Genomic DNA, 12,209 nt, shown 5'->3' with positions numbered 1-12,209 from the left:
TGCTTTTGAGGCTTTAGGACAAACAGGAAGTCAATGATGAGAACACAGGTACGCTAGTGATGAGGATGTAAAGTGCGCAGATGCTGGATAAAAAGTCTGACCTTCAAAAGTTAAACATGGGCTGATGAACTGGCTCAGTTGGTAAAGATCTTGCCTTGCAAGAATGGGGACCTGAGTTTGTTCTCCATAATCCTTGTTTTAAAAAAAAACCTGGGTGCTTATAATCCCAGTAGTAAGAAAGTAGAGACAGGAGGGTCCCTGGGGTTTGTTGGCCAGCCAGACTAGCCTAATTGGTGAGTTCTAGACCAACGAGAGATCCCGTCACAGAAAACAGGATGAGCAGTACCTGAGGAATGATACTGGAGATTCTCCTTTGGTCTCCACCTTACACAAATACATGCATGTACACACACACTTGTGGCCACTCACACCCTTACACACATGCACACACTTGTGCACATGTATACACACACTAAAAACAATTACCATGAGATTCCGCAATCTTGTGGCTGGGTATATATTACTTCCCAAAGGAAACCAGGATCTCAAAAAGCAATTTGTGGACGCAGGTTCACAGTAGTATTATTCACAATGCCTAAAAGATGGGAGTAGTCCAAGCATTGCCGACAGACAATAGAAGAGGGGACTGGGGAGGAGGAGTGGAAAGTTGGAGGGAAATGGCATGGAGTTAAAGTTTGGAAAGGTGAAAAAGTTCTGAATTCTCCCATTGACCCATCCAAGGACACTGACCTGGATAGTCACAGCAGGCTTTACCTGGTGAAATCAGTCAGTGGAAGGCGCCACAGGTGGGGCACCTTTTGCCCACGGAGCCAGTGTTCCTTCTTGCCATAGAAGTCAGCAGGGCAGCAGTCCACAAGAGAGGCCATGCCTGTGGCTTCTCCCACCTTGGCTCAGTGACATACAGGTACCTTTGTTTGGTTCCACATGGGAAGTTGACAAATAATAAATCACACATGTGACCCAGACCAAGATTGTAGGAGCCTTTCATTTTCTTTTATACACAGAAATTTTGGTCTATTCTTTAAATTATGAAATTCAACTACAGACTTTAATTTATTATACATCTGTGGTCTTTCTCATGAAGATATTTTGTTCATTTTTATAACAGGCAGATAAAAATGTAAAACATATTTATGAACTGAACACAGTTGACCAAGCCATTCCATATAGTATAATGCTTTATAAAGAGAAGCTTCCAGTGAGATAGGTCTCTTCGGCCTGAAGATTGTACAAGACCCAGAACGGATGAACCCCACAGCTCAGCACAAAGGCAGCCTGGGTATCACACAGTCGACACTGACATCAGGCAACTTTAGACAGCAGCATTGAGGGTTGGCTTTTAAATATATAGTGGCCATTTGCTCTATCTGTGTGTCTATAACAGAGGATGGCAAGAAGCTCATGAGCATAGCTGGACACAGCTGACCCACTTCAACCGCAATACACATTTCGATTTCTTGTTGAAGAACACAAAGACCCTCAGCAAGCCAAGTTGCCTTTTTGTTGTGGTGGTTTAAACGAGGACATCAGGGAACAATTTACAAATGGGAAACATTCTCAATATGCCCTTTATAAAAAAGGGATGGCTTTAAGTGATCTGTAGCTGGCATTTTAAAGTGGAGTTTCTCTTGTAACTGAAATTCTTTTGCCCGAGATGTGGCTACTCCTGCTCAGGGGTGACATGGCATTGGTGTGACCGGTGAGGACAAAGCACATTTTCATTTGACTTTGTGTGGATGCCCAGGAGCTGAGACAAGCTTTCTGTGGGGTGGCGTGGGATGGGAGTGGAGCAAATGCAGCTCCTGAGGGTGCCTGTCCTTACCCTCCATCTCTAAGCTTACATCTGTCTCCTGGCACAAAACCTCAGGCCCAAGTGACAGGCATGTGTGGGAGTGGAGTGAGATTCTAGACATCTTCCTGAGAAGTTCAGGAAGCCATGAGTTCACAAGGTGAAGGACCTTCAAGGGCAGGATGTCATTGTGGGTGTCCGGATTCAGGGCCGAAGAGCACAAGGAAGGGGCAGGTTACCACTAGGAAGAGACTCATCAGCGTGGGTTTTCCCTGCAGGGCAGCAGGCATTAGACCCCTCTCCTCTGCCTTCTTCCCCCGGGCTGGCGCTCTTTCTAGGAAAGCAGGCTTGGCACAGTGGGGGACTACAGTGATGGGGCAGGCTCCTGGAGCCCAGACCTTGCTTTAGCCTTGTCTGCCTAGGTGGGACCAAGCCCTGCTAACCCTGTGCCTAGCCCCCATAGGCCCAGCCAGAAAAAAACAATGGCAACAGTGATGGAGGCCATTTTTCCAAGAGGCCATGTTTCTATAGTGTTGCCCTCTGGGTTGTATTTACCCCATGGGCAAGAAGACCGGGATTGGATGCATGCTTTGGTGGGTAGCACGCCCATGCCCTGGCAGAGGTGGTCCCTGCCATTTGCCAAAGCACAAAGTGTAAATCGAGAGGAATGACAGAGATGAACCTGGACTGTCCTCACAGTTGGCATCTTGATTTTGATGACCCTTCTTCCTCAGGTGGCCTCCGTAGAGGTTAGGCCTGCTGTCTGTCTCTGCTCTATCACCCTACTCCTAGGCTTCTTCATGCTTTCAAAGTTGGACAAAGAAAGCCACCAGCAAAAATGAAGGGGTTGGAAATGAAGTGGAAGGAAGCCAAAACCAAAACTTGATTTGCTTTGTACTGGAGGGGACCACTGTCATCAATACTTTGGTATTTTTCTTTTTTTTAAAATGCCATTGAAAAGTCTTTTTCCTCTACAAGCAGAGGTCTCAAAGTGCAAAGGTTCTAAGTGCAAGGCCTCTAGGTCTTGCACAACGCTCCCCAGACTGCCTCCTCTGGAATCTCGGCAGGGTCAGGCATGGAGATCCTCAGGTCAGGGGTTTGGGGAGGGAAGTCCAGTACCGAGAGGATGTTCTTGCAGTCTCATTCCCTGAAAAGAGCCTTGCTACATCCAAAAAATGAAACTTCAAAAGAAGGCCTGGTGAGAGGAATGGAAATATCATGCCGATAAATAGTTCCTTATTCTTTAAATATGCATTTGCCATATATATGTATATGCATACAGACACACATACATATAGACACACACATGCTGTCTGCAGATGGGTCTAGTGTGCTTCAGTAGAAGGTACCTTTGCAGGTGGCTCCCTCCGGTGGCCTGTCTGCACAATGACCTCCTTGGTTTTGGTATACTTTTTTTTTTTTTTTTAAATATGGGTGCAGCAAAGCTTCAAACAAGCTCAGCTAGCCCCTACCACGCTGCACAGCTCAAATGCTGCAAACATGGCGGAACTAGTGTTTGTTAAAAAAGAAGCATCAGTAGAAAAAAAGGTGGAAAGCGCATCTTGTCTTATGCTCTCCTTTTTTTCCTTCACGTTGGGTGAAGAACTTCCTCTCCTCCTTTTTCCTTCTTCCTCCACCTCCTGGAAGTCTGGTGAGAAGCCTAGTGGGTTGTGCCCTTATTGAATGCAATTGGCTTCTTGCAAATACCACATAAGAAAAGTCTTTAGCCTCTTTAGCAGGTTTTCTCTTTTTGGCAGGTGCACGACTCCCCTCTCTGTGTGTACATGCACATGTGTGTCCATGTGTGACTGCGTGTATGTGTGTATGTGTGTGCATGTGTGTGTATACATGTGTGATAAGAGAAGTTCTGGTTAGAGGGACGTCTCCATGCTGTGGAGTGGGCTCCCGGGCCTGGAAGAGAATGCTGAAGAGGTAGCTGACTTGGTGGCATGCATGGTCAGGTAGATGCCGCTGTCTATGGCGTTGTTGTTCTGGTTAGGGGGTGAGGGAGGTGGGGCCCTCAGACGCTCTTCGTTCTCATCCACATCTGTGTCGTCGATGAGCGGGATGTTGTGGGTGTAGTCATTGATCAGAAACTCAGGCGTTGCCATGAAGTTATGGATGCAGCTCTTGGATTCCGGTTTCTCAAGGCCTTCATAAAGTGAGCTACGGAATGCTTTCACCACCCGGATCTGAAGTCAAGGGGGAGGGGCAGAACCCACATGGGAGATGGAAAGGGTGAGGAAGGGCAGAGAAGGGAGAGGAGAGGGGAAGGAGAAGGGAGGGAGAGGAAAGGAGAGGAGACAGTCAATGGGTAGCTGGTGCTGGAAAGTTGTGCCCACATCCAGAGGCTGGCACATTGCATGATGAATGTTCACACACTGGGGGACTTGTAGGGAATGGAGTTGCTTTGCTGGACTGTGGCAAGGGTTTACAGGTCTGGGCCTTGGTGTTGAAAACATTCTGACATGGGTAGATATCTTGGAACAATAGGCTGATGCGTGCTACCTTCCTGGTCCTTGCCCTGAGAACAGGAATGGCTTAGGTGGCACCTGAGGTCTTTGCTCAATTTGAACTCCAATTTGGTAGAAGACAAATATACTAAGATTCTCCAAAGAGTGTGCCAGTGGCCACTTCTGCACACTCATCTTAGTCCTTCCTAAGGGGCACACCATACACTTGAACTCCCATTTTTGAAAACTCCTCAAGCCTCCCTGACATTGTTGTTCCTGCCTGGCCCTCTTTCATTTGAGCAGCTGTGCTTCCTCTGCTTCTCCTTTGTCCCAAAGCTCTGGACTGTCCCGGTTACTCTTCCTCCCTGTTCATATCTCTGTACAGTGCTGGAAGCTATCTAGGGATATGGTAGAGCTCTGGGCCCTAGAGTCCACTGACCCTTACCTGGAGGCCAAGACTGCAAATGGCCACACTTGAATTTGCACGTACCAAGCCTGTTCCTATGCAGCTGTCTTGGTCTATCAGTTATCCTCTTGGTCCTAGTTACATGTGTCTCATCGGGTCTCATTAGATACTTGGTGCTTTCAGCAGTCTTTTGCGATCTACCTTTCTGGCCCTTCTTCCCCAAACCACCTCTCTCCTCTTTCTCCTCACTGAGCTTCTGTTCAGACAGCCCTGTGCTTTGCCAATGCTCCTTGTCCACCCCACTGCTGTTTTCAGTTCACATCAGCATTACACTCTGCAAGGAAGTGCTTCCCACAATACTTGGCCCTCCCCACCACTGTGGCCATGTGCTCGGAGCCAAGCTGGCATCCCCTCCAGTCTCCTGCATCTCTTGTAGGACAAGGCTTTAGAACTTGCCTGAGAATCAGCCTCTCCCTTCTCTGGCTTTTCCACGGCCACTCATACACGGACTCCAGTCTCATCCTTTCAAGCCACAGAACAGCTGCCTCTCTGATGTTTCCCTGGCCCCAGATGCTGGGCTCCTTCCTGCTTCTAAAACCAGAGGCCAATGAATAGCCCTCTGCTAGACCTCACACAAGCCAGTGTCAGCACTGCCGCCCACATCAGCTGGTCCCACTACAATGACAAAGCCAGCCCTGCTGGCCTCCAGGTAGTGTAGAGGCTAGTGGAAGGACTGTGGGTTCCTCAGGAGGAGAACTGTGCTTCCCAGCGTCAGTCATTTTCTCCCTGTGTGAGACATTCTACGGCATTTCAAGGAGCTAGGATTTGGTTTTCATGGTTTAGGTAATGTATCTGTAAACTCTGGCCAAAAGGTAAACGAACCCTGGACCTCTTCTGGTTTTGTAAATAAAGTTTATTGGCGAGCTGCCATGCCCATTCATCTGCATCCCGTCTGTGGCTGCTTTCACACTACAAGGGCAGGGTTGTGCAGTTGTAACAGAGACCTGGCCTGAAAAGCTAAATATGTTTACTTGTTGGTCCTTTATAGGAACAGTTGACAATGAATCATCTGGGCTACAATGAGTCCCTTTCAGGCCTCCAGTCAGGACTGTAGGCCTGAAAATTCAACCAGGTCAAGCGTAGTGCTCCTAAATCACTTTAAATGAGGCAAACCTCACAGTTTATGGAATGCAAAGAAGTGAGCCAAAGGCTCTAGAGAACTGGGGTTTTCTAAATGCACATTTGAGGTCCAGTTAGGATTTTTTTCTGTCAGACTGTGGATGGCTAGCCATACCTCAGGCCTGGTTGCTTATATAGGGTTAACATAGAAATTGAAAACCATCACCAATTTTAATGAGGAGAAAATAATTCACCTTTTGTATCTAATGCCAGTATTGCTTCATTAATTAGCTTTTCTAGGGCAAGACTGGAATGTTGGTGCGGGGGGACGTCACCTAACTCCAGCTGTCAGCCATACCATTATGTCACAAAAGAGAGAATGAGCTTCACATTGTTGCCCTTGACTTTGTTAAGTCTTCCAGCAATGCCCAGGTGACTGGCCATAACATTCTCCTCAACTGGACTTCACATGGCCAGGCCTATTCATGGGTCTCAACTGCACCTGGCTCAGCTCCAAAGTCTTTCCCTGAAGAGAGAAGCCCTGGCCACAAGGCAACCCTCGTATGCTGTCCTTGCCTCTTGCAGCTACTGCTGCTCTGCCTTCCTCCTGCTGCCAGATCCAGGCACAGAGTGCCCAATGTACCAACACCTGGGGATCACATGCATACAGAGGGCCACCCACTCCACTGTTTTGAGTCATCTTGAGGGCAACATTTGAGAGTGAGTCAGCTTTTTCTCCAGCTCCTTTCTTCCCTGCATTGAAATCTAGGGCTAGAACAAACTGGTTTGCTGTTGATCTTATGACCGGGAGTATTCTCAGCTACCTAAAGGCTGCAGGGCACAGGTACCTCCTGGGAGAGTAGTCCAGGCAAAGCAGCAACTGCCCAGAAGAGTGGCCTGTTCTGGAAGGCACGGCTTGTGCCAGGTGCCTGAAGGTATCTCCAAGACCTTGGGATTTCTTCTTTCAGACCCAGAGTTTGGTGTCTCTGGCTAACCTGCAGCCAAGGCTGGGTTGAGCCCATGCTATGCCCCAGCTCACAGACTGCCCTGGCCTCTCTTCAGCCTCATGCCTGGGTTTCTCAGAGCGCTACTCCCAAAGATCCTCTACCTCTACTCTTTCCCAGGACCTTCAACACCCTCAAGGCACATCAGACCACCTAGATGCCGTCAATGCTTTGAGTACCACATCTAGCCAGGCCCCGTTTCCTAGCCCACTCCCACTGCTCCCAGGTGTCTCTGTTCTCTAACACTGGAACTCTCACTCTCCCATCCTCGCCAGCTCCTGGCCCATCTTCTCTAAACACTTCACTGTCAGCTTGTCCAATAGGACCAACCCCAAAACATCTCACCAGAGTTCTCCTCCTCCTCCACTACAGCCTCCATGTGCTGCCTGAAGATTGATGACCTGTTTGTCTGGGGCCTCCACCATGCCTCTGTGGCGGACACACATCTTCTGGTTAAGGGTCTGATGACCCTATGGTGGCCTGCAATGTCCCATGTCCAGATGATACTTCCAGGCTTTCTGGGCACTGAGTCAGACCCTGTCATTTCCCTACCTGACTTCAAGTATTCTTGTAAGTGATGAAACTGGCCTGGGTGCTGACTGGGGGTGGAAATCATTGAACTTTAATTTACAATCCATTTACCTGTAGGATAAGGCATTATTTGTTTGTTTGAGACAGGGTTTCACCATATAGACCAGGCTGGTTTCAAACTCCAGATCTCCTGTTCAGCACTGCCCAGTGCTGCAATGACAGGCATGTACCACTAGATCCAGCTCTACAAGATAATTTTACATAAAAGATGTCTCTAGGAAAGATAAAGCTTGGACTATGACTGAGGCTTCTGGGAGAAACAAGGGAATCAAGTTGGTCTGGCAGGGGAGTCTCCAATTGCTTCTCAGCACCTGGTTGAGGTGCTGTCCTCACTAGCCTATTGACCATGATTTACTTGTTCCCACCCCACTTCCACAGTCCCATTCAGCTGCTGCCCCACTTGTGAAACCCATCCCAAGAAGACTTTTGATACTTTTTTTGTAATGCCATCCCTAACCAAGTGAAGTACTTGGTGCTCCTTCCACCTCCCCTGAACTCCTTCTTAGCCACTTTTACCTAGACCCTTCCCTAATATTCAGGAGCCGCTTCCTTCAGCCCAGGTGTTCCTACCTACCAACAGCTTTTGTTTGCTCTCTCAGCTCCAAATGCGGCTGTCTGAGTCCTATCTCATTACCTTACATGTCCTTAGCCCTTGACAATCCCACCACTCCCTCCCTTCAAGTGACATCCAGAATCTCCCACTTCACACACACACACATCACCACCAGTGCCACAACACCAGGTTCAAGCTGGACGCTGCAGGAACTTTTATGTAGTCTCCTTGCTACCCTTATGTTACCTCACAGTCTCTCCTTCACGTGGCAGCTAGTCAATGGTTTCCAATGCAAGGGAATTACTAGCTGCATCTCCCAAAGAAGAAGACCTGTAACCCCAACCAAGGGCCTGCCTTGGGCTCTCTCATTTCATCTCTAGCCCCTGACATGTTCCTCTCACAGGGCATTGTCTGTGTGATCTACCACAAAGATTCTTCCTCAGTGAGCCTCAGGGCTCCCTCCCCACCTTTTCAGTAAGCTCTGCCCTGTTCCCCCAGCACCCAATCAGTAACAATAGCTATTTTCTCGTCTGTTTTTTCTACAGTGGAAGCTAACTACTCCTCCTAAGAGTGGTTAGCTACTTTTTCTGTAGCGTTCAATGGTGGCCGCACTATCCCGTGAACTGCTCCTGCTAAGCATATAGTTAGAGGGTATGGAATATCTGGTCCATCCTTGCCTCTGTCTCCTATGGTATAGCATCACCCCTCCAAAGCTCTCTACCTACTTGACTGTAGCCAGCTAGCTGAAGCTATCTAGAACACCTAAGGTTCCCAACCCCAATACCTGCCAACTCCCAAACTCTAGATCCAACATAGTTTCTCCCAGACCCACTACAACTGCCGTTTCTCTCTCCATACCAAATTCAGTGTCTATCCTGGGTAACCTGGAACCTAGCAGAGCACCCCAATGCTCTGAGTGGTCTGCTCACTTCTCCTAGTAGGCCCATGGCTATCTACATTCATTCCCTTTGCTGATCACTCCAATTGCTGCCCAGAGGAGACTCACAGTGTCTCCTCTCTATGTGGCCCAGACAGCAGGGCATGCAGAGTAAAGGCTGATAACTTGGCATAAGCCTGGTGGAGATGCTGCAGACCAAGCCCCAGCTCACAAGCTCAGTGGGAAGGAATTGAGGATGTTCTGAGGGATGGGATCTTCAAGCCCTCTTGGGTTACATATGTTTGTGCCTAAGCTTTTGTGTGTGTGTGTGTGTGTGTGTGTATGTTTGTGTGTGTATGTGTATGTGTATGTCTGTGATGTCTCTGTGTGTGTGTGTGTATGTGTGTGTCTGTGTTGGGGGTTTCCATGTGGAGGGTAGGCTGTGGGTGTAGGGTGGAGCAAGAGTGTAAAAGCTGGGAACTAAGTGAGGGACTTGAGGGAAGGCTCATCCCAGTAAAAAGAATGAAAAAAAAAAAAAAACGGAGAGGAAAAAAAAAAGCAAAGGCTCCTGAATCATAATGGCGAAAGCAACAGTAGAAAATGCCTGACACACCTTTCCTCCCCTTCTTTCCAATTTTTTGGCCAGAGAGAATTTCAACCTGGCCACTGCTGCCAGAGGCTGTAGGGTCCCCAGGAGGCTTGCCCATGTTTTCTGCTTGGTCTCAGCTGCTAAGGCTCATGGGGTCCACACACTTCTGTCTGACTCATTCCTCACCTTTCATTGCTCTTTACAACCACTGGTCCAATACCTCCTTGAGAAAAGGGACCTGTCAGGTGCCCTGACATTCTGGCCCAGTAAGTGTGGAAACTGAGGAGAAACTGGCTAGTTTTTTAAGTCCCTTTAACTGTTCTGCACTAACTGCCCAGGACATGAGAACTAGCCTGGCTCCTGACAGCAGCAGCCTGGCCCAAACACATGGTCAGGCCACAGAAAACACAGGAGGAAGCCCTACCTATTGCCTTGCCCTTTCAGTAGCCAAGGGCAGCTATGGTGGCAGAGTGGAGTATGGGTGGGCAGAGATGGTGGGGCTAGAAGAAATTCTACAAGCTCCCAGCTGCTGGCCATGTGGAAGTCCTCACAGCACCTACCTACAGGGCCTCAGAACCCCGATTTCCTGGGCCAGGCCTATGTCTATGCTGCATTTTGTCGTGTGCTTCAGTAATTTTCTGGAAGCTTGTTCTCCATGGGGTTTAGCCTCTATTTTCAGAAAGAGTAGGACAGGACCCCAACTAGAGAACTAATTGATACCTTTCCTAGTGTGGATCCAGTGTGCACACTATCAAAAAGCTACAAAAAATGCCAATAAACTTTCCCAGAAAACGTAAGTGGGGTGATTTGGCTCAGCATTAATTCATTTCTTGACAATGATGCAAACTTAAAACGATTTGCCAGCTCCTTCCTTGTTGGGTGTGTGAGAGTGAAAAGCATGCCTTCCTGGGCTCTGGAAGTTTATGTCAAAGCAAAGCTGCAGGGGCTTACCTGGCTGGTTTTAGCTCCCTTCCCCCAATGGGTGAAAGGTTTCCATGTTGCGAAAACCATTTAAAATGAAGCAACTGCTATTATCGGTTTCCAAATTCTTCATCAGAACCTGGAAGAAGCCCCTCTGGCGATATGGTGCTCAAATCTTTGCTGTCCTGCGTCAGAAGGTATCTTATCTCAAAGTACTGAGACAGTAAACATTCGAGTATAGAGGCCCAGTGCTGCTACCCGAAGGATGGGCTAGAATTGGCTGCTGGTTGGAATGAGAGGGTCCCCAGGGTGAGCTGATGGGGAAAAGAGGTATTTGGCAGAGGAGGGTCAAAGGTATGTCTCTGTGTTCCCATGGGAAAGAGACACAAAAGAACTCTTGGGCATTGGAGCCCACAGAGAGGCTTCAGTGATGCCAGGATCCAGGCTTGCATTTCCAAAGATCATGCTCCTTCTGTTCCCACTAGAAGGGAGATACTTAGCGCCTTGTTTTTGTTGCTTGCTAGCAAAGCTGGATGACTGCATAGACCCCTCTCTGACTACCCTTTTGAGGGTCTTGACATTCATTAGGAGAATGAAGTTCTGCAGCCTTAGTGTGTGAGTGTGTGGCTGGTGTGAGAAGGGGCATGATGAAAACCCACAGCAAACAGGATTTCACAGCCTCATTGTTTCCTGAGCCATCCCAGACAGGCTGACCAGATAATGGCCCAGGTCACAAGAAATGAGGTAGCAGCCATGAGGGGGAAGACAATACGCCCTGGACCCAGAGGATTATGAATGAAATGGCTGTGATAGGGACGGCCTTGAGGCCAGGCAAGGGAGGAAAAATAGCTGAGTAGGGTAGAAGTTGCACAGGCCATTCTGGAGTTAGGAGTGAGGAGGTCATGGCCAGCTCAGACTGTACAAGGGGAATGTTGGGATGTGGAGAGACTCTTGTGGCCAGAAGCAGCAGTGGGAAAGACAGACAGACAGACAGACACAGAGAGAGACAGACAGAGAGACAGACAGACAGAGACAGAGAGAGAGAACACACATAGAGTGAGACATTAGAAAAGATGAGAAGAGCATATTGAGCCCAAAGGATTCTGGTCACTTCTCCATCTGGCCACTCTTGAATTGGCCCCAGCGCACACGAAAAGCCCGAGGCTCTTAGTGGGATTACCTTTCAACAGGAAGCTTATCCAGTACCCAAGAGTCACAGGCCTCTGGACTCTGAGGGGTGAAAGGCAATACAGCCTAGAGCAAGTGAAGAGGATGGAAAATTCCTCATATATGGGGAAATTCTAGGGCTAGTCAGGACAGCTGGGGCAGCTGTGGTCAAAACACCTTGCCCAATGTTGCACGTTGTTCAGGGGAGCTCCATCATGACCTTTACCCTGCTTTACTTTCAAGCAGATTTGGTCCTCTGAAGAGTGTCAAGGAAAGGGGGAAGGTGAGCTAGTGGCCACGCTGCCAGGCCTGCCTGCCTATGGGGTCCTGAGTAGGGTCCTCTCCTAGTTTGTAAGGGTGTTGGGTGCGGGATTTGTGAAAGCCCTCAGAATTCAGAAGTGAGGCTCTGAGCTCTAGCTGGAACTGACGTGGGGCAAATATAAATTTGAACCAGTGGCTTCCAGAAGCAAACCATGTCCTGTTTGGAGTTGCCAGCTCCCTCCTTAGAAGATCCTGCCACTGAGCTCTCACCTCTGCTTAGGTTTCCCTGGAATGGCTCATGATCAGCAGGAAGGGAGTGTCTCTCCTGCTGTGCTTATCAGGCAGTGGTAGAATCCGAAGGCCGGAAGATGACCATGGAGGGAAGGAGGGAAAGAAGCAAGGTACTATGGGCCAAGGAAGAAAATAAAGACCACATTTAAGGAGGAAATAGGAGAAAT

General features: G+C 48.6%; 1 protein-coding gene across 3 annotated transcripts in view; it reads right to left on the bottom strand.

Annotated features, from left to right (window-relative positions):
* Window positions 1–988: 988 nt before the first annotated feature.
* Atp2b3 (ATPase plasma membrane Ca2+ transporting 3) overlaps window positions 989–12,209 on the bottom strand; it is a 71,220-nt gene continuing 59,999 nt past the window's right edge. For 2 of the 3 annotated variants that reach the window (XM_050125042.1, XM_050125041.1), the window contains one exon: window positions 3,832–4,002. In XM_050125042.1, the coding sequence (XP_049980999.1) occupies window positions 3,977–4,002 (26 nt within the window). In that variant the 3' untranslated portion in view covers window positions 3,832–3,976. Of the gene's footprint in view, window positions 4,003–12,209 lie in introns of all 3 variants that reach the window. The other variant, XM_050125047.1, reaches the window with a different exon arrangement.

This window comes from Alexandromys fortis, unplaced genomic scaffold, assembly GCF_014885135.2.
Source record: "Alexandromys fortis isolate MF-2015 unplaced genomic scaffold, M_Fortis_MF-2015_v1.1 scaffold_225, whole genome shotgun sequence".
NCBI classification, from domain to species: domain Eukaryota; kingdom Metazoa; phylum Chordata; class Mammalia; order Rodentia; family Cricetidae; genus Alexandromys; species Alexandromys fortis.
This window is presented reverse-complemented; position numbering and strand designations above follow the sequence as displayed.